This window comes from Oryzias latipes, chromosome 14, assembly GCF_002234675.1.
Source record: "Oryzias latipes chromosome 14, ASM223467v1".
NCBI classification, from domain to species: Eukaryota; Metazoa; Chordata; class Actinopteri; order Beloniformes; family Adrianichthyidae; genus Oryzias; species Oryzias latipes.
The window spans coordinates 27,523,152-27,545,708 of NC_019872.2; the positions used below are offsets into that span (position 1 = coordinate 27,523,152).

At 41.7% G+C, this 22,557-nt stretch overlaps 1 protein-coding gene across 4 annotated transcripts in view; it reads right to left on the reverse strand.

The window, feature by feature from the left end:
• The window catches only part of doc2b (double C2 domain beta), a 134,955-nt gene that overhangs the window by 10,828 nt on the left and 101,570 nt on the right, over positions 1-22,557 (reverse strand). For all 4 annotated transcript variants that reach the window (XR_002874578.1, XM_023962298.1, XM_020709165.2 and 1 more), the window contains 2 exons: positions 21,016-21,142; positions 1,937-2,094 (listed from right to left, as the gene is read on the reverse strand). Coding sequence is in view for 3 of the 4 variants with exons in the window: in XM_023962298.1 (XP_023818066.1) it covers positions 1,937-2,094; positions 21,016-21,142 (285 nt within the window). In the remaining variant the exon portion in view is untranslated. The remainder of the gene's footprint in view (positions 1-1,936; positions 2,095-21,015; positions 21,143-22,557) is intronic.

The following is a 22,557-nucleotide window of genomic DNA, read 5'->3' on the forward strand; positions in this document are numbered from 1 at the left end:
TTAGTACGTGCTAACAACATGTAGCCGTGGATGAACTTAAACTGGAATAACCATCAGCCTTTATTTTGTCTGAACCTGACTGTTAACACAAATCCGGCTGCTCTGCTCAGAGACTGAGCAACAGTCATCAGATTGTATTTTATTTTAATCACTGGCACCTGGGGGGGTTCCGTACATTTCTGCTCTTCTTAAAAGAGTCAAAACTTTGAGGCTACAGAGACGTTTCTGGCTTATTTAAGACAAGAGAAGCTGAAGACGTTCAGAGAAGTCAGGAGGCAAAGAGTCCAAGTGGAAGTTCAGGAAAGTCGATCGGACTGATCGGAGAACAAAACACAATTTTATGTAAGCACACATGTGAACAAACACAGATCCATGCACAAACAAGCACACACACACTTGGACAAAAATATTTAATTTAACCTTTATTTTACCAGGAAGTCCCATTGGATGAGATCTCTCTTTTAAGTGAGACTTGGGCCAAAAGGTACCAACACAACAAAAACATGCAGTTAAAAGTTGTACATTCACACACAAACAAACACACAAACCTATGCAGATCCACACATGAAAAGCTGATTTAAACCTCTTTTTTTTCCAGACAGCCTTCTTGAGAAACACATCTGTGTAAATTGTATCAGATGATGGTATATTTAGGTCACAGCTGAAACAAAAGATGAAACCTTTAATGGTTTGTTCCTCGTTAAGACTCCCCCTTCCTCTCTTCTCTCTAACGACCATCATGTTTCTGATCCTCATTTCACGGTTGTTTGGAACCCATTTAGGTGTTTTTAAACCTCTGCTGTGTGAAACTCTGTCCACAAATGTGTTTCCTTGTAAATCCTGAACCCGCTTACAATAAAAACAATGAGTTAAAAATATTAACGAAGGATTTAGAAAGAGTGAAAACCCCCTCCTCTGTGTGAATATTAAAACCTACACGTAGATTTTATTCTATATTGACTGGGAAGCCATTACAGTCCTCATTACTTATTCCTCATGACCGCCTTGTTAACTAAATGCATGTCCTGGAACGCCACATGCATGTCAAGAGCCCGCTCCCCCATTAAACGCCACCAGCTCAGGTGGCAGCAGCTCCACGCAGCAGTGCAGCTTAGTTTCCTTCTGCAGGTGCATTTCCTGCCGCCTAATAACGTCACTTATTAAAGCGTCACATAGATTTTCTCAGGAAAAACTGCTTCCAGCCTCTCCGGTTTGAAAGGAGTCCTGCTTTTGTTCTGGAGGTGTGCGCGGAAATTAATTGCACTTTCATTGCCGAGCCACATGAAAGACAAGAAAAATGTTCGTTTGTGATAAATAGGACTCTCCCTCAAATTGCGGGCGTGCAGACGCCTCTCACTCTGCTCCTTTCATGATGCTGATAATCACAGGTAGTCCATCTCTTCTGCGCCTCAGTATCAGCCCTGATAATCTCCTCCTGTCCTCCTACGTGAAGCAAACGGCGGTAACGTCGGGGTTTAGAGAGAAAACCAAAACTAGGCTTTAGTTGGTTTGAATTATTGACAATGATATTTATAAGACCAGAAAAAAGCTTTTGACCAACTGGGTCATCGACTTCTAAGGTTAGCGTGTGATTCCTATGTGTTTAAAAAACTGTTGCTGCATTTGAACAATGTAGAGTCAAATTTCCTTTGAAGAATTTAAACTTTTCAATGTCACCTGACGACGACGAAACCTGTTTGGAAACCACAAACACACCAGGCTGCCACGAGAAGCGCAGACGGCACCCGGATCAGAACTCCAGTGAATTCAGAAAACTGGCAGAGATGACCAGTCCGATCCTATTTGCATTTAAATCACCATTAATTGGATTTTATTGTGAAAAGGCGGCACTTCCCCTGTTGCCATGACTACCCAGTGAGATCCAACTATACTGTACGTCTCCATCTGGATGTGTATGAGAGTGTTCGCCACTGACGTTTTGACATATGGGTCTGAGAAGCCGTTGGCGTCCATGGCGGCCAGGTGAGCGCAGCGGATGATGCCCACGACCAGGCAGGACTTCTGGGTGTTGTACTTGAGGGAGATCATGATGCGTCCGCGTTCCTCCAGAGATTTGTCTTCTGTCTTGTTGACCTGGAGGAGAAACCAGATGGGGGAATTACGGCCACGTTCCTGACAATCACGTGAATTTAAGTGTCAAACAAAAACATCCTTTCATCTCATTTTTCTAATTAACTAAGCGCTGATTAGACGGTCGTTTAAATGAATACATGTATTTATAAAAAGCACTTAGTCGCCAAAGTGCTTAAAGTAAAGGTTTAAGTCAAAAGCAGTTCTCACTTCACTGAGAGGAGATGAAGAGAGCATTCAGATGCTTCAACGACTCAAATCAATGTGATGGTTCATCAGATGCAGGTCAAACTGCAGCCTCTGGAGCATCAGAGGGCAAAAATGTCTGCGCGAGCTCGTTCAAATGTCACTTAACAAGCGTGGGACGATCAAATGACCTACAAAAAGAATGGCAAAAGGCAGCTGGGGCGAGGGGAGCCGTTCCAAACAGACCGCCAGAAGCTTCAAGCCAAAGAAGCAAAGGAGAAGCTGCCGCAGGTCCGTAACCATCACAAGAGTTTTCCTTCAGTTTGACCAAAAGTTAACCATCTTTGAAAATGCAATATAAATTCACATTTTTTTCTTTTAAAATCATTTATTTTACTGTTTAGGAAAACGGCTGTTAGATTTCTTGCAGGAATTTACAATTTTATGTATATAAGCTACTTTTTTTAAAATTTATATCACAACTTATACAAAGATTGTTTATCTTAACCTCTTAAGACCTGGCGTTCACATGCACGGACATCACATTTGGGATACATTACCACAGAAGTTAATTTAGCTTTACTTAGGTCCTTACTTAGCTAACTTGTGTAAGAGTTTTGAATAAAAAATGTCTTTGGTCTCCTAGTTTTTCCTAGAGCTAGAGGGTGTCCAAATCTGCAAGTAAAAAATCCAGTGTCATCACTGCTCACTGGGTTGGTGAATATGGACCACAATGCATTGCATTTGATTGGTTTGTCCTTTAGTGAAAAACGTTTGGAAACTTTATTTTAAATCCTCCAAGTTTTCCTCAGCAGAACACAATGGATTCTTATGAAATGTTCATATTTATTAGGTCTTTACTTTGGGAAATGTGTGATGTCATATTTGTCGTTAAAACAAACAAAAAAAAAGGCGTGACGATGTGTCTGAATAGCATTAAAGCCCAGGGCAGTGGAGAGTCCCATTGTGACTCCCGGTATGCTCTCCGTCCGGCCGCAAAAGCCACTTTCTGCTACTTCCGTGTCTCTGTGACCCACATTCGTTCAAAAGGGGAAAAATAAAAACGAGAGTGATCTATTTATTATTGTCTATTTATTAACATCCGAAGGCTACATGCTACGTATCCCATCATGCATCCCACATAACCAATAATGCATCTCGACCAATTACCGTGGCCCCGTAACATGATGCGTTCATAGACAATAGGACAAATGATAGGCTAGGTAGCATGTAGCCTACTAGCCCTTGGATGTAAAGTGAATGCTAACGAGTATGATGCTTTTGCAGAGCTTTTTAAAATAAATAAATCTGATCTTCAAACATCCTATGTGTCTTCCATGCAATGTAATGAGACACACAGAGACAGAAATGTGAAAGTATCTAAATCCAAATATTATAATCCAAATATTACTCACATCCGTGTTTATGACGCTAGGAGCTAAGTCCAGTAGGCGAAGCAGCAATACCTGTTTATTAATGACTTATGACGTAAATAATTATTTAGTAAGTTGTGCGACCTAAATAATTATTTTGTGGGAACGAAATTTTACTTGTGGCAACGAGACATATTTGATTTTTTTCCATGTCAGGACACGGGCTCTGTAGGTTTATGCTCATGGGGGAGAAGTTAGACCTGAAACTGCATCTACAGCAGCGTTCTGAAACACAAACAAACCAAACCAGTTTCACCTGGTCATGAACAGCTAAAAGAGATGATCAGGTTGGGGAGGGTAGCCACTGTCTCCCCTACTCCAACTGAGGACAAAGGACTCCTAACGACCCACAACCATGTATTCTAAGTAGACAATACCATCCATTTTCAGGTCTGACTCCTCCCCCATGAGCACACATATACCAGCTCTTTTCCCAGGTATTTCAGAATTGACAAAGCCTTTTGGATAAGACGTGAAACGTCCTCAACTTTAAAAACCAAGTCCAGATGACAGCCCCTAAACCTACTATGATAAAATAAGCTTTATGAGGAAACAATACCAGGGATTCCGTTTTCCATGCTTCCATGAGTGTTGATCACGTGGCCAGCCTAAAAAAAAAAGGTTCTCTATGGTATTGTGCAGGGGGTCCGGGTCAAATGGGTGGACGGGCCGTAGTTTCGGGTTAGGCACCCTGCTGTGCTTCCCAGTGGGGAGGGGAAGGGGGGCGGGGTTGCTCCGCACCAACATTATCGCCCACAACTCATATCCAAATTTCTAATGAACTTCCTGCCGCTCTGCAGGAACTATGTCCAGGAAAACGACAGAAGATTTCCATGTGGTCTACGAATGAGATCATCGTCAGCATTAAAAGACAACCACTTTGAAAACAGATCAGAAGACGTGTGGGACTTCTCATCCATTTCTTTTGTTTCTTCTGATTTCCTTGTCGCATAAAACTGGATTTATGCAGTGAGAAAACTTCAGAGGTTCTGCCAGAGTCCTCCCCACCACCACCACCACACAGACCTGTAAACATGCACACTTGTTCCTCCTGCATTTTGTGACTGAATGCGCATTAATTGGATGCACTGATTGGATTCCCTGATTGGCTCGTTGATGCGGTTTCCTCTGTGGATGATGAGTTAATGGCCTTATCAGGGTTCATTTGCTAAATGTACGGAGAGGAGGCGACGTTCAGCCACACCTGTAGCATTATGACATATTTTTATGGAGATTTCGTTTGCAATCACGACTTTTGTCTAAATTTGTTTTTGGGTTTTATGAGTGTTGACGCAAAAATTGGCACACCGACAACTTAGGATGTTAAAAATAAGCAGATGAGCATCCTTTTTAAGTTTCCCCTTCAGTCCATTGAAACTCGCTCACTACCTGAAACTAAACTAAACTAAACTAAACTAAACTAAACTAAACTAAGACTTTAGGACAGAAACAGCAGCACTTTGCTCTGCAAGCTTCTGACACAAAACATTCACTTCCTCTAGGTGTGCACTTAACAAATCCCTAAAAAACACTTAAATGCAGGTAAACCTCACCATATTTTAGAAGAAAACACGTGTTTCTTTTAAAAAAATGTGAATGCCGTCTCAGAAAAGGAGCAGCAATTGCTCTCTAATGTCTGCGTTTCGTGTTTTGTCATTTTAGAAAAAGACACTCGCGTGGATGCTTGAAGTCAGCGTGAATTAACACAAAAAAATAAAACTACAGTGAAAAGCTGTAGATTCATTCCTGTTTTTTTAATCTAATATCTTCTCCTAACTAATACATAAAAAACACTTTTACTTTGTACCCTAAAGCATAAAAGATTAAAAAGGTCTTGAGGTAAGTTATGCGTTTATTTGATAGCTTTGCATTCTTTCTTTGAAATTTACTTTTTTACAAAGCTAAAAATCCTGAATATCCAACCCGTAAGCACATGAAAAAGTATATACACTTAATTTAAATGCTATAAACAAAAGAAAAACTGCTAAATGAGATTAGAAAAATAAATAAATCCAACATCTACAGGACTTTCAGGGCTTCTTCTCTAAAACCTTAATAAAACCCAGAAAAATGCAATTAAGCAGCAACACGAGCAGAACTGCTGATAGAGGGAATATTTCCTGGCTTCTTCTGTAACTCTGCATTTATTTTAAAACATAATATAGGCGATAAGAAGCTGAATGCGCAGAGCACAGCGGCCCAACGACGACAGGCTAATCAAGAGTGGGTGAAAACATTCTGCCAGTTTGTTCCATTTCACACTTCAACTCATTCGGTCTTAATTCTGCTGCTGTCACTTATCTGAACTTGTCTGCACAGTTACGATGACAGACGTTTGGTTTTTTAGCGTTTGCAGCCTGTGTGCACGGCAAGAGGAAGTGCAAAGATTAATTGCATTGGATGATGATAATTTCATAGCAACCACACAATTTTTGTTTTTTGCGTTTCAAGCTGATTTACTTGTGTAGCAAATATCATGCGTCCAATGCAAAGTTATTTTATTGCTTTGGACTGAAAGGTTATCACAGGCCAAGCTCACATGGGAGTTGTAACACTTCTAGATGACTTATGTCTGTGTTTGGCTTTTGATGAGCTTTTTTTTTTTTAAATTCATTAGAAATACAAAATAATTTCAATAACTTTGAGTTGAATTGCTCAATGGATAAGAGTGTTTTTAGAGTTATTCACATGAACCTTTCTGCTGGTTTTTGGATCGTGGCCATCCCCCCTTGTTGCTTGCAGATTTTTTACTGGAATATTGTGAAATTCTAATGCCTACATCGTAAGTTCAAGCTGAACAAAATGATATAAATGTGACATGACCATGTTAGGAATGTGGGTGTTGTTAACAAAAAAAGATCTCAGCTGCCAAGAAAATCCAAAAAAGTGCGATTCTTCAAAAACTTGCATGGACCAGTTCGTCACCCCCAGGGGAGCAAAAAATGAAATGGTTGCTTTGGAGATAAAACCAACAGGAAAGCAGCCATTTTGAGAGAATTAATAATTCCTCATAGGCGAGACCTTGCCTTTCAGGCAGTCGCTCCCCGACTTTGGAACGACCTCCCCCTGTCTCTGCGCCAGATTGACTCAGTCGAGTGTTTTAAAGCTCAAGTTAAGACTTTTTTATTTAGGAAAGCTTTTAACTGACTTTTACTTGTGTTCACTTTTGCCTGTATGCTTGTTTATATGCCTGTGTGCATTTTATTGGGTATTGCTTCTGATTTTATATTGTTTTAACATTGTGAAGCACTTTGTGAGTCGCTCTCTGTGAAAGGTGCTATATAAATAAAAATTACTTACTTACTTACTTACTCATGTGAAGCTATGATCGGTGGCCAGAAAAGGAAAGACGACTGGATCCAAATGCAGAAGGTTTATTAGCTCAGCTACAAGTCCACAAAGCTAAATCAGGGTCAGGCAGGCAGGAGTCAATAACAGGCATGAAATCATCAGAGGAGAGACACGGTGGTCAAGATCCAGGCGAAGGTCAGGGCAGGCGACAGGCAAACAGGGTCAGGAGACAGAAGATCAAGTCCAGATATAACGTTCGATAATGAAGGAAGAGTGGCACAAACAATACTTTACACTGAGTGATGCTCAGTGCAGAGCTTAAGTATGCTGTGGTTGATGAGTGAATGAGAGTCAGGTGTGATTAGAACTCAGCAGACGGTTCCCGCTGGTCAAATTCACGTCAGCCGCTCCTCTTTTGTTCATCAGCAGTTGGTGTTGGAGGAGCTACTGCCAACTGTTGTTAGCCTGATCGCTACATAGGTGTGATTGCGGACATTCACAATGCATGGTAGACACGGATATTTGATCAGAGATCAGATTTTTTATTTTAAAAAGCTCTACAAAAGCATCGGTAATCACGTCTCCGTGTCTGGGTTCATGAGATCATTCCGAGACTCTCCCGGTACGGTGAGCTATGCTCCCGTGTCTGAATGACGGACACGTCCGTGGTATTCCCGTCTCTCTGTGACCCAGTTTAAAGGCTTGCTTTTCCATTTCAAATGTGTTTTTGGTGGTGATAAAAAAGCGCGAAAATATTAAAACAAACCCCCAACAGCTTGCTAATAAATTCACTACCATATGAGGTCATTTCAGTGATGATTTCAAACTTTTTTACTGCCTCAAAACTGACAAAGGAAGAAAGACAAATGACGGTTTTTCGCTGTTGCTAAAAGTTTGAATAGCAGCTTATGTAACCACAACACAGCTTCCATGAAATCGATGAAAAAAAGGAGAAGCAATCATGGAAAAGTGCTGCCGTTTCGAAGCCTGTCGGCGTAACTTAAAGAGAAATAAGTAAAGCCAATATCCACAGGAACAGACAGAAGAATCAGCCCAAAATACTTCTGTGATCCATCTGTTTTAAAAAGAAAAATAACAGATAGCACCTGAAAATGGGTTTCCAGAAAGGTCTTCACAGGCTTTTATCTCTGCAGCAGCTTTCTTCCAGGAGAAGACGACATTTTTCAACAATGTGTCCTGCGGCGTCCACCACAGCAGGGTATTAATCAGAGGTCTCCAGGGAGCCCAGTCTCCGTGTGATTCACAGATGACTTTCACAAGACTTCTCCCCGGACCTGGCATCCGTTTCATCCAGCGTGCCAAAAGGTTTGCTGACAATTACATTTAGTGTCTCTCAATAAACATCTACGCTCATGATGTCCTTCCGTAAGAACATGGTATTTGAAACAGAAAGTCCAAACATAAGATTGCTCTGATTATTGGTAGTTGAAAATCATATTACTGAGGAAATGAAGAACTGAGTCTTAAATGTCTCAAACGTCTTAAATGTTGTTTAAAATTGAATCTAACAAAATTATTTGCATTGAAGCAGCTACTAATGTGTATGTATTTGAATGGGAAAAACGATTATTTGATTAATAAAGTAATGACCCAATAAATGATAAACTAATTTGATTGTAGGCATTGTAGGCGAGGTGAAGATGAAGATGGACGCTCACTTTTCTGGGGTCCATGAAATGAAATGAAATGAAATGAGGTGTACCCCAAGGTTCCATCCTGGGCCACCTTTTGTTTTTTCAATTTACATGCTTCCTCTTGGGAATGTTATCAGATGTCAGGAGATCAGCTTTCATAGCTATGCTGATGACACCCTGCTGTATTTAGCTGTCTCCTGAAGACACGGGGCAGATAGAAACCCTGTTCTAACAAAATCCTGGATGGCAGGTTTTGACTGGGTAACCCCTCCTCCCCCCTGGTATTCCAAACAGGAAGTGTCTGCTGGCTCCAAGAAGCCAAAATGCCCAAAATAAGACTTCCTGTTTGAGAAATAGAGAATAGAGAAAATAAACAGCTGCTACTCAGTCATTCTATTGGCCAGAATAGCCATTCTTGCTCTGATACCTTTTTTAACTTGTACTTGATAATTTTCTTTTTTTTCATGATATTATTTCTTTATCATAAGTTATACACCGACCAACCAGATGCCTCAATTTTAAAGTAGGTGGTGCCTGCCTGTCCCCACGTCCAACATTCAAAACATTTGGCTGTGTAGCCTGCTTTCAAGTGGTAGGAGTGTGGCCTTCCAACAAGCTCACTCCTGATTGGTGAGGGTTGTTACCATAGAAACAACGACGACCCAAACCAAACCCTGCCCACTGACGACGTCTGGTTCCAACGTGACAGCGTCCCTATTGCATCACACATTCTCAATCACAATCAATAATGGCAAATAATTTATGGTATTTCAACCAGAAAATGACTGGTTTGGTCCTGGAGCCAAAGTTTTTTAAACTAAACACATTTTAAGTGGTTATTCAGCTATTCAAGTAGCTTATATTCCTCATATAAAGCAGGGGATACAAACTTGTTTTAACCATCTTAGAAATGTGGGTAGGCTCCACCCACTTCTCCCTCTTGCTAGTACAAAGACACTGACGCACGCTTTACATCAGTGGAATTGTGTATTGTAACGCCCTGCTTGCTAGTCCACCAAAACAAAACACGAAGAACCTTTAGCTGCTCCACAAGTCTGCTGTAGAAGTTCTCACTCAGACTAGGTGGTGGCCTCACATCACCCAGATTTTGAGATTTCTGCATTGGCTCCCCATCTGCTTCAAGAATGATTTCGAGATACTTTTAACAGAATTTAAATCTCTCAAGGGTCTTTTTTTTAACTTTTTGAATAAGGGGAAAAAACAAAACTCAAAGCAGCATTTTTTTTTCTCAGTTTCTCACAGAATTTTAAAGAAATTCTAGTCAAAACTGTTTTTAATAAATCTTAAATTGGCTTCATAGCTCCGTCCATCTTTCATATGTAACAAATAAACAGAATTCATGAACTTCAGGGGTTTGCTCCTGTTTTGCTTTAATTTAAAACGGATTTCAGCAGTTTTTGCTGCAGGTTTATCAGTCAAAAGGTTTGGAATTTGGCTAAAAACAAACAGAATGTGACATCCAGGGAAACCCTGTGAACACTGACAAAAAATCTGTGCATCTTTGTTTAAATAGAAAAGCAATTTTCTGTTTTACCCCAGAAAGTTGTTTTCGTTGGCACGAAAAATCCTGCGCCCCCTTCCTATCCATATTGCTGAGAGCTCTTTGTTTACACTCTCCCACTAGCTTACAACCCCTCACACCTCCAACCTAACATTAGCCCAGCAACAACAATGGCAGCAATATCAGATCTATCCAGCCGTACAGTTTGGATTCAGATTCCAGCTCAGATGAGGACAAACAAAGACGTTCATGGATCTCTTGCTCTTCTGGTGGATGCATCAGAATGGAGCGGTGCAGGGAGCTTGTGGCCCGTCCAGCGTATTCTCCGCCACAAATACCATCTTTTTTCTACGTTAATTTTTCGTCTGCTCCCGATTCCCAACGAATTGAATAAAGACTTACTCAGAAACGCAATTTTTAGCTCACATTTCTTTAAAATGTGTCCTCCATCATCATAAAAATGCCAGAAAAACTTGTTAAAAACACCCTTTTTACATTGGAGTGGGTCTCAATAAAGAGATTTCTTCTTTGGAGTATCACCTATGAAACTATGTAGGTGGTAGGTAATTCTCCAAAGATGAGATGGAAACTGGGCGATACTGCTTCTGTCAACCAGTCTTTTCTGTCTCCATTCTGTTCCTAACCTTCCATTTCAATCAGCAGAATAACTTAGGAACTTTCAACAGTTGTTCTGTGGAACCACCACGGTCAGCGACCCTAATGATCACCACATTTCAGGCTTTTTTTGTTCATCGAAGAGCATTTTATGCCAGGAGAATCATCAAATAAAGTCCTGCTCACTGTCCAACATCAATAAAAGTCTCTCTGCTATCATTGTGAAACTCTCTTCCATCTCTTCTAATGACTCCACATTTCTACTTTCCATTAAATTGCTGAAACAAAAAACATCTGACCTGGCCGTGCTGCCCTGCTTGCTAACCGTTTTCCTGCTCTGTGTTTAGGAAAACTCAGTTAGGATTTAACGGAGGACGTTCCTTAATTGAACTTAATGAGAACTGAACCAAACACCTCATTGTGAACGATAGGAGCTCCATATTAAGTCCTTGCCGAGGTTGACAGTGTAAAACCAACTGACAGGCTAATAAAACTCAGTCTATCGACTGACTTTCAGGTTCTTCATGGTCTGTTAGGGGTTACCACGGAAACAGAGGTGTTACATAGAAGATGCTCTGCTTGTATCCCAGCATAGAGGGAATTCTTTTTTATTCAACACAGCTTTTTGTAAAAATATGTTTAGAAATTCAGAGACCGAAAGAGACCACCTGCTTGTTTCATTTGTACAAGTCAGGGAGGAGCCTTCTTGGAACAATGAAGTGTGTGCAGAATGACGCTGGGCCAAAATGCATCTCCCGCCTGTCTGGTGGTGGGATTGCTTCAAAACACCTCACAATAACAGCAGGGAGCTGCCGGAGAAGAGACAGAGGCGAGCGTGGCGTGGCGTTTACGCCGACATGCACTACAGCGAAATCAAGACAGCTGCTATCAGACGGAAAAACCACCAGGAGTCATTTGGTTGTTTTAACACCTTAATGGATCAATGTTTGCCCTAAAGTTGGTCTATTTTCTCTTTACAGTTGGACATTTTGATTTTCGAGGGTTTGGTAAATAATGTGGCAGGTTGGAACACGTGGAGGAAGGTTTCAGGTGATGTGTCATCATGAATGGCATCGTCGTGTTCTTGGTTGGAGACTGATGCAGACAGGAAGCAGAGCTGGAGGTAGTAGAGATGAAGGTGTCGAGGTTCCTCTTGGGTGTGACCAGGATGGATCCAGAATGAATCCATCAGAGGAACAGATAAATGCGGTTAGAAAAGGTTTGAGGGGAGGAACAGGGGATGATGTTGGGAAAAGGATGCTAAGGTTGGAGGAACCTGGAAAGAGGTCTAGAGGAAGACCAAATAGGAGGTTCGTGGGTGTAGAGGAGAGGGTTAGATGTAGAACACTTGTTCCTTTTCAGTTAATTCCAAACTTAATTTAATGTCTGTACGCTCACAGACTCATTTCATGGGTCAATAAATGCAGCAGTAGAAACTGTGTCAACTCCCTAAAGCTAACATTAAGAGGTGAGAAACTAGTTTAAATTAGAACTTGCAGTTATGTTGATGAAATTGAGAAAAATGTATAAAAAAACATAATTCTATCAGGAAATACTTTTTAAAATCTGCAGGCCTTCAGTGTGCTAGAAGTTTACTAAAAGTTTTTATTTATTAATGCAAATGCTATTTAAAAAAAAGGCTTAGTTTATTTTACAAGTCAATTTTTTAAAATGTGTTTGACTGGAATTTAACAGAAGTTTCCTTCTGTGCATCTGTTTCAGGTATAGGTGTGTCCTGACTGTATCTTAAAGCGGGGCTGAAGCGTAGACATGATTGGGACTTTGCAACGGGACGTTTCGGTGAAGATGCGGTCCTCGAACTATTTCAGACTTTTTTCATGACTTTCTGCTCTTTTGTCTGTGAGATCTCGGCTCTGCAGGTTCACCGACTGGCAGAACAAACCCGTCAAAATGTTCCCCCATCACACCAGAGCTATCATTAAAACAGGAAGTGGATGAGTTGATTGAAGGTTTGCTGCTACATTCTCCTCAGCAGACTCAACAACATCCTGGGCTCAGACCGAACTCCTCATCCGAATGCAAACAGAAACTGCTCAGAAACAAACTGAGCTACAGAGAATGAACATAAAAAACACAGAAAAGCTGCTGTTACTGTTTGTCCAACCTGTTCAAATCTTTCTGAAAATAAAATTTCACAGCGATGGACAGAAATGCATAGGGCTGCACGGTGGCGTAGTGGTTAGGCAAGAAGGTTCAAGTCCCGGCTGGGGGGCCTGAACCTGCATCACCAATGGGGCCCCTGCTGTGTGGAGTTTGCATGTTCTCCCCCTGCATGCGTGGGTTTGTTCCAGGGACTCTGGCCTCTCCCACTGTCCAAAAACATGCTTCATAGGCTAATTGGTTCCTCTAAATTGGTGTGTCTGGGTGTGTGATTGTGGGCCTGCGACTGACTGGCGTTCTGGCATCAGGATAGGCTACGGCAGCCCTGTGACCCCGAAAGGCATGAAAACAGGTTTAGAAGATGAATGAATAAATGAAAATCATCTTTTGTTGGGGGGGGGAAATAAATGTCAATTTTTCATAATGTGTTTTATATCTATCCTTTGCTGTAAGTAAAAAAGAATTGCATAGAAAACCAATCTGAAAATTTGCAGATTACAGCAAAACTGAGACACACGTCTCTTCTGGCTAAGCCAATTTCAAACAAAACCAGCCACTCTTCCCTTTGCCTCCCGTTGCCATGGAAACAGGAAAGTATTTATGTAAATAAACCTGAAGGATCTAGTTTATTCGGTTTACGTCCATGATTTCCGTCATGCATCTATGGCTTATGCTTTCATAGGAAAAGAGCTATTTAAATAAAGTTTGATTTGATTTGGTCTTCACTCGTGACACCTATCCAAGGTTCAAGTGATGGAGGTTACGAGGATGCCCAGACCTTCATCTCTACAGCCTCCTCGTCCAGCTTTTTAAGAATCCAGGACTTCCCAGACCAGCTCCAGAGACCTGGGGCCTCATTTATAAACGTTGTGTACGCACAAAAGAAGGCGTACGCCACTTTCTACACAATAATTGATATGTATAAAAAGCAAACTTGACGGGAAAATGTGCGGTCCTTCACGCAAGCTCTGACCCAGGCGTACGCACAAAAACGGATGAAATGAGAAACGGCGACACCGATGATGGAAGAAACACGTGAAAGTGAAAATGACAATACTGCCTCTCAGAAATAACATGAAGACTTCACAAAGCAGGTCTTACAATTAACCGCCTACACGAACACCCGTTTGATCGATCAGCAGTGAAACAAACAAAAACTACAAACGAAAATTACAACAGAAATTCAAATGAACACTTATTTGCAGAAAGAAAAGTGAAATATGTTCTGCAATATTGGCATGTTGTTCAATTCATCCTCATAAATAATATATTTAACAGAACGAAATAATGTACGAAACTGATATTCTCGTCAGTGTGTCCGTCTGGTGGAGCAGATATAGGTGCAATTAGACAGACGGACGGACGGACAGACGTACTAATCGTCCACTGGGGAAAGTTGTTTTCATATTAAAACATTTCTTCATAAGCTACAGAATTATGGTATTCATGCATATGCCTTTAGTTTGTTTTATTTTTGATAAAACAATGTATGGCGTATGTCTCAACCATTCAGAAAGCAACAAGAAAATTACATTTGCGCTGATCAATTTCCCATTTCCACGTGGATTATTACCGACATCTGTAGCTTGTCAGATGTAATTAAATGGATGGAAATAAAATGCTCCATCACAATGCGTAATGACGCACAATGGCTGATCTTGCGCTCTTACAAGATGTGGCAAATGGAAGAATTCGGAGTGAACTGTCATGGTTTGAGTTTATTTTGTCTTGGTTTTTGTGTTAGGTCTTGTTCTGTCTTGTTTGGTTCTGTTTCCTGTTTTATTTTGAAAGGTTTCCTGTCTTGTCATGTCTTGAGTTTTACTTCCTTTGGTCCCCATCTGCCCTGATCGTGTTCACCTGTGTCTTGTCTGCCCTGCCTGTATTTAAGTCTTGTCTCTGCCTTCCTCTTGTGCTGGTCCATTAACTTCTGCTCATGTTGTTAACATCTTCTTGTCTAGCGTCCTTGTTCCATGTCCCTCGCCACGCCACAGTAAGTTTTCTTTTTTGTTTGGTCATCCTGCTCTGCAGCGCTTTTTGTTCGTTTAATAAACCCTCTAGTCCTGAACCCGTTGGCCTCCCGTCTCTGCGTCTGGGTCCTACCGGCTCTCGAGCCTCCATGACATGAACGCATCTTTAGACAGCAAGAAGACTTGCTGGCAAACGAGGAAGAGTGGCTTAATGAGCCGGTTCCGACTTCCTCGAGCAGTCCTGTTGGAGCTTTTGGGGGGGTGTCACCCGGTGCATCTGGTGCGTCGTGTCCCCCTCCGCCTCAGTCACCACTCCACTTAAAAGGGATTCCCCAATAATTGCCGCCAGTCTCTCATCAAGAGGGGTCAGCTCCGGTGCCCCCCCCCGTGGCAGACACCCTCTGGCGATGCAGCGCCAGACGTTTTTTTGCCTCGACTTTGATGTCCGACCATTTCTTTAATTTCTTTCTTATTTCGGCCACGGTCCGAGGTTGTGAGGCTACAGCATTTACGGCGTCTGCCACCGTCTGCCACTCACGTGCCTTTTTGGCATTAGGAATGCCCACACTGTGCCCTCCAAACAACACTTTTCTCCTCTTTTCCACCTCGCCAACGATAACTTCTACTTCACATTGAGTGAAATTACGTTTTTTTGATTTCCTCCCTGTGTTTGCCATGATTTTACAATCAATGAATATTCATTTGTGGGCGTTTCACGGACTATTTATGGGCAACTATGGGCGTGTCATGTAGCCGCAAAAGCTGCGCAGCATTTAGAATCGGTTGTGATTTATTAAGAGAAAGATGCGTAGGATGTGCGTGCGCACGGTTTTATAAATCCGAATATTTCTGTGCGTACGCACGTCCTATGTTTCATCCGTACGCCACTTCTGACGCAAATCCTACGCAAAGTTTTATAAATGAGGCCCCTGGTCTTTCTGGCATGATCGAGGTATGTTATGAAACCCCCCTTCACCTGTTAAGCATCTAACGCACGACAAAACGAGCCTCAAGGGAACTACTACACACACCTGGGCTCCTCTCTTTGGCCCTCCACAGACCCGGACATCCCAACAACTCCCAGCATCCGCATGGGTCCCTGTGACTGAAGCTGAAACTGTTAACCCAGAGCGCACAGCAACAACCAACTGATAAACCAGAGACTTTGTTGCTTAAGACTTTGATCTGCTGTTGACATTGTGCTGAACTGATGCTCAATCCGTCCATTACCTTTGTCATCTCTGACATTTAGTGTTAGAAAAGTGGGACAAATAAGAGATTTCCTCCATTAAGAAAATTTCCTGAGATAGAAACAGAGATTTTTTGACACATGAGAACATAGTTACTGGGAATTTATCTCCTTGATTTAAGCTGCCATTTCAGAAGATGAGCTATAATCAACTATGCAAAAGTCTGCAGTCCTCAATAGCATTTTGCTATTATAATCTGAAGTATGAGAAAAAGCTGAAAAACACATCATCTTCCATAGTCGTGTCTGTGGTCTGTCAGCCAATACTATACTATATATACTATATATAATACTATACTATACTACTATTACTGAGACAATTCTTTGAGCAACAATCCGGCATAAAGCATCTGATCATCATCGATCTGTGAAGATGACACTGACGGTACACGCAGACTAGGACCGACTGACCCTGAGCGGCGTGCCCTCAGGCAGCACGGCGTTGAAGCAGACAGGCTGAAGGAAAAGCCGGTATTTTGAACACAGCCTGTTGCTTCAGACGCCACAAATGAAAGCTTTGAGATGCACATTAAACCTTAAGACCATCCTTGATACTGGTCCGGACATGACTTAAGGAAAAAGCTTTGGCCCATGTGTGATCATAAAGACAGACTAGGAGGTCTTATGAATAAAGTGTAACATTTGCAATAATAAAACACCGTGAGATAAGTGTCTCAAAGCGACAACTGAAGCAAACCTAACTTATGAATGTGTAAAATTAAAAGTTTTAGCTTCTTCGTGTGTCTGCATTTTTTTCACCTGAACATTGTGAAAGTTGTATTTCTGAGAAAAGTTGTTATTTATTTTGTTATTCCTGTTCACAGAACAGACAGGAAAGACATTTGCCTTGTTCTTTTAGGTCTCTGGCACAATGGTTCCATCCTTTTCAGGCCACAGACTGCTTCAATGTCAGACAATATTGTCATGGACCGGCGTGGACTAGCATAGTTTCCTTTAACGTTTGACGATGAAGTTTACATCTTCATCCTGCTTTAAACTTGATTTGAACACTGGATTTCACGTAGGAGCCATTCAAATGTGATCTGGATTTTAACTCTTAGATGTCAAAGTGGAAGCAAAAAAAAAAAAAAAATCAGACGCCAACTTCAGCCTCGTCCGACTTCTAAGGTGCAATGGAGAAATACAAAAGATCACTAAAACGGATATTTTATAGATATGATACTAAAGGTGAATCCCTCGTTTGAACAACTTTATTAGCAGCATCCTCATAACATTAAACATCCGGTTACTAAATATATTCTGCATTATTATTATGATCTGTGAGAACTGTCAGAATGAGTCCATATTTGCAGTGAAGAATCCTGGTTTTTGTCTGTTAAATGCAGATTTTATTTTGAAGTCAAAGGCTGTTCTTCTGTTTTGTCTCTGTATTTTTTCTGTGTAAAGACATTTTCCAAATAAGTTGTGTTTTTTTTGTGGTCGTTTTGAGGTTTCAATTTAGCAGTTGTAGCTACGTTAAGAAAGTAGACGAGGAATACATTTTCCACACTTGACATGCGTCGGATGTGGTGGAGAGAATCCTGTAGTTTTCCAAAATAAAACTTGCTTCAGAATACAGATTAGAAATAAAGCAAAACAAAAGAAATTCAGGTTGTGGTTTCTCTGTCTTAAGGACCGGTACCGGTCCACAGCCTGTGTTCTGCCTTTTGCACCAATGCCCTACCTTTCTGTTCCTGAAATAATGTGTCATGGAGTCTCAGCAAAGAAAAACACTAAAAATGTTTCATTTGCAGTGTGAGCCTCAAGAGAACCTGCAGTAAATTTCTGGTTTTACATTTAGATTTAAAGATCAGTATTTGAGGCCGAAGTCTTAAACCCTTCTGCCATGGTGGATGGTTTTAGAGACTGGCCAAGAATCAAATTTTATAAATTGTAATCAGCAAAACTCATTTTTCTTCTCAGACTTTGCATAAGGTAAGCAGTTTCTATGGCAACAACAACAAAAAAAGTCAATAAAAATGTGGTCATGAGAGCCACACTGGGCCTTGTGTGAGTGAATTCAACTTCAGGGTTAAAATAATATCAAACTTTGAAGTTTGAGTCCATCTTTCTGATGGATTGTGCCAAAATGATGGCATTTTAATGATGTAATCAAATGTAATCTTGTAAACTTTAATGGCCCGCTCCGATGAAAATGCTGTTTTTGGTGTTTTAAACATGTTTTTATGGCATCGTGGCAAAAAAAAAAAAAAAGAACCGCTTCTGGTACACACTAAAAACTGCATAATCTTCAGTGTTTTGGTGGAGTCCTGGATTAAATGGTGTTTTACAAAATGGGTGAAAATCCCACCTCTAATCCAACGCTTTTTATTTGTTCTGAAATGTTTCGAGGACTGTACAGCTGTTGATGTGTGAGTGTTTGTAAAAACGAGCGTGCACGTGGAGGACGCCGATGAGTTAGCGTGTCTGCAGCTCCCCCGTGACTCACACCTTGCTTGTCGCGGCTACAAATGAAATGAGAGACATTTCATTTTTCCTCGCTGATGAACGCCGCATGACAACAAACGCTTGGCAACAGGGCCCCGACTTTCCCGCGCGTCGCCTCGGCGAGCCGCGGCAGCGGGGGGACTGCTTTAAATATCAAGTAACTCACTCAAGGTAAATGAATAATTTACCACTCTGCTTTGAGAAGCAACCTGAAGAATGACTGCTGCCATTTTTTTTACTTCCATCAGGACCTTTTTTTTTGAGGATTTTCACATAATTGTTTACAAAAAACGAAAAACTACCGGCATTCTTCCGTTTGTACACTAATTTACAATTAAATTTGAGCATTTTTGGTCCCGTATTTGGTTGGATAAATATCAAAGCAAGAACAAAAGAGGAGGCAGGAGAATCCAGACCGCTTTCCTTTGAACACAGAGGGCTGCTCTGACTTTCCCGCCCATAAGAGGAGTGCAGAAGTGGATTATGTGTGATGAGAGCATGGCAGTGGAGTGCCATTGAACTGTGATTGAATGTTTAGCATTGCCTACACAATTTATGCTTTAAAGGAATGGATGCTCTATATTTATGGCTCCAGCTCTAACAAAGAGGCTGAAAGGCTGAGTTGTAATCGTGCACGGACGTTTTTCTTTATTTGAAGCGTGGGGCTGGAAATGTCCATGGAAATTTACTGAATTGGGCACATGCATGAGGAGTCACTGACCCCAAACACAACCTTAGGTCAAATTGTTTATTTTAAAATTGACATTAAAAATGTCTCTCCAATGCGATTTTGTAGAAGGAACAATCCTCGGTCTGAGGTGTGAAATCAAAGTCTCATCTTAGAAAGTCTCCACGGCAGCTTAGATTGACCTCCACACCATGACTGAACATAAGACACACAAACCATATGAAAGGACGTTAAAAGGTTTGGTGTTGACCTTTAACACGCCTGTCATCCTTTATGAAAGTTTTCCAAAGCGATACAAAGTGGGCCCCAAACTGAGGATCCAGGCCGTGTGAGGATTGGTGCTTTTTACAAGATATTTTCTTGGTTTTTAGCGTTAAGCAAGGCTTTGGTTCTGTTCAGGTAAGGTTCTGTTCACTTCCTCAGCTTTCAGTGCTCAAACAGCTCATTTGGCTAATGCTAGCTTATGGTCCTCGATAGGTTTCTGACCACGGTTCCTGTCTGTTGCGTCATGTTTCTGCATTCAGTCTAGTCTCAGTTTAGTTCATCTTCTACACTTTGTGTTTTCAGTTATTTTTTCAATCTGTAAACTGTATAACCCTTAGTCACATGCACTCATGTGCACTGACTGTACAACGAACTGGACTGAACGAGTGTGACGTCACCCATTTAAAAAAAATGGGTTAGTTCTGGCTCCAGCGAAATGAAGTCAATTCAGTCGCCATTTTTCCGCCATGTTGGAGCCAGAAAACATCAGTGAGCAGAGATTGGTCTGAGTCGGACTGAGTCAACATTTCTATGGCAACCACTCTTACCCATCAGGAGTGAGCTGAAGGGTCCTGAGCTGGTCCCCACATTCAACGTCTTAAATGTTAGATGTGGGGGCCAGAAGGCTCCACCTACTTTTAATTGAGGCATCTGATTGGTCAGTGCATAACTTATGATAAAGAAATAATACCATGAAAACCAAATAAGGACTTTCAAGAGCAAGAATGGTTCTTCTGACCAATAGAATGAATGAATAATAGCTGATTATTTCTCTAAGGAAGTCTATGGGATTTTGGCTTCTTGGAGCTAGCCGGTACTTCCTATTTGGAACGGCAGGGGTGAGGGGTCACTTAGTCCTGTTTTCATATATAGTCAATGTGATTGGGTTGGTTGACGGTTGAAGAGTGGAGCAGCTCCATCTAAAGGGGCGCACAGGTGTGTCATGCAGTTCCCTTGAGGCTCGTAAGGGACGTCCTGATAAGGGAACGTACCATTGTCGTGCATCGTGTATCCGAAAGTATTCGTAAGGATAATGGAAGGTGCACATACTCATGACGTAAGGGTGATGCTGTTGTACGGTGCCCATACGCCACACTCACGGGATGTGCACGTGATACGTGTCCATTGAGCGCTTACAACCGTGCTTTTTCATGCGGGTCACCTGTACCGGTTTTCCCTGTTTTTTTACCTGCAGACGGCCCGTATTCACCTGTCAGGGCAGATGCGACTAAGACTTTACGATTCTCCTCTTGACCTACGACAACCTCATCCCTGACAGGTGAGAAATTTCCTTCGTTATGCCATTAAGGGAGGAGGATAAAGATATTTGGGGTAAAGACATGAAAGCTGCTGCACATATTTATTAGCCAAATAAAAATAAAAAGTGTACAGTTTAGATGAAGTCAAATGCTTTGTCAAAGTCACCATTTAAAATCAGCTCCAGTGTTTTATGCTGTAAGCGGCATCTATGCTTGTTGGACTTACAGGTAACTGTTTCTCCAGGCAGTTGTTGAAGCTCTTGACTTGGTTGGGCTTCAGCTTCTTAAGCGGGATTCGCGTTTCCCCGATGAACTCGTTGTGCCGGAATTTGTCTTCATCACACACCGAGATCCTAGGAGAAGAAGAAGAAGGAGGAGGAGGAAGAGGAGGAGAGAGCGGAGGAGAGCGTGAATGGAGTGAAGCTCAGGTTAAGCTGCTCCGAGGCGAAGAGGGAACCATAAAAACGATCATTTTCCTCGTGGATACAATCATCCTCCATCACAGAGATTTTATTTTCTTCCTGCTGAGGTCATTGGCGTCACAGCAGCACCACTAAAATGTGGTTATTCTGAAAAGCAGCGGTTCATGGGCTCTTTGTTGAACACAATCATGTGAGGCGCCTCCAACAGACGTGTTACAGTGATCGGGGCGACGTGCTCCGTGGTCCCTTTAAACGCATGCACGCCACAAACATCTAATGCCTGATGCAAGACGGCGTCCGTCATGAAAGCTTCAGAAACAAGGATTACTCCTGCATCCCAATGACCAGAGCAGATGGAGGCATCGATTGACCTGGAAAGAGGCTGTCAGTTTAAAAAACCTCAGAGGACAAAGACGCACCAGGAAGGAAGTGAGCCTTAGGTTTCACTTCCCACACAGGAGGATCCGTCCTGCCATATAGTTAAAGGTATGGTGAAAGGCAATGACGGCTGACAGCAGGCCTGCAACCGTCCTTCCAAATGCAGAGAGCCTTTTTTCTTTTTGCACTTTTTTGCCCTGACATGAGTCACACGTTGGGCTGTTTTGAGGAAAGCTTCTTGTTTGGGGAGCTTCTTCCCGTTGGAGGATGTTGTTGGTCTATCTCATTAGATAACGGACTAATGGACTCCAGTCGCGGTGACTGGAAAAGCCTCTTTTCAGCTCCGTGGTCCTCATCTGTAGATCAACTTACCTGTGGATCTGTGGGTTTCTGCAGCTGTGGAGATTTTTAAATGCAAGTTAAAGACGTGTGTCTCAACATTTACATTGGGGCGGAGCTAGAACATTTTATACAGGGGGTGGAGGGGGGGCAGAAGACTTTGGAAGGGTGGTAAAAAGAAACAGAGTGGAAGGCCATTTAAAAAAAAAGAATTTTCTAATGCTTTTATTATTATTGTTGTTTTTATTTATTTAAAAATCTTGGTTTTGTTATTTTTACAGTACCTACAGAAGCTCGTATTGATGATTTCCTTATCATCGTCAATAACGATACCATTATTTACTCGAAAATTGGGGAGGCAAGTGTGGGGCAACGTTTTTTTTTTTTTTTTCTAGCGGGGGGCAGCTTGCCCCCCATTGCCCCCCTGTAGCTCTGCCCCTGCATGTCCATAACTTCTTTAATCAACGTATGCGTTTATTTATTTGGCTTTTTAAGTATTTTATGTTTTAGTATGTGTACATTTTCATCCTTTCCATTGTTTACTCTTATTATGTTTTCTAAAAAACAGAGTCACTGGAGCACCCATGCAGGACTGGAGGTCAAAGGTCAAAGTAAGCGCTGAATGGGGG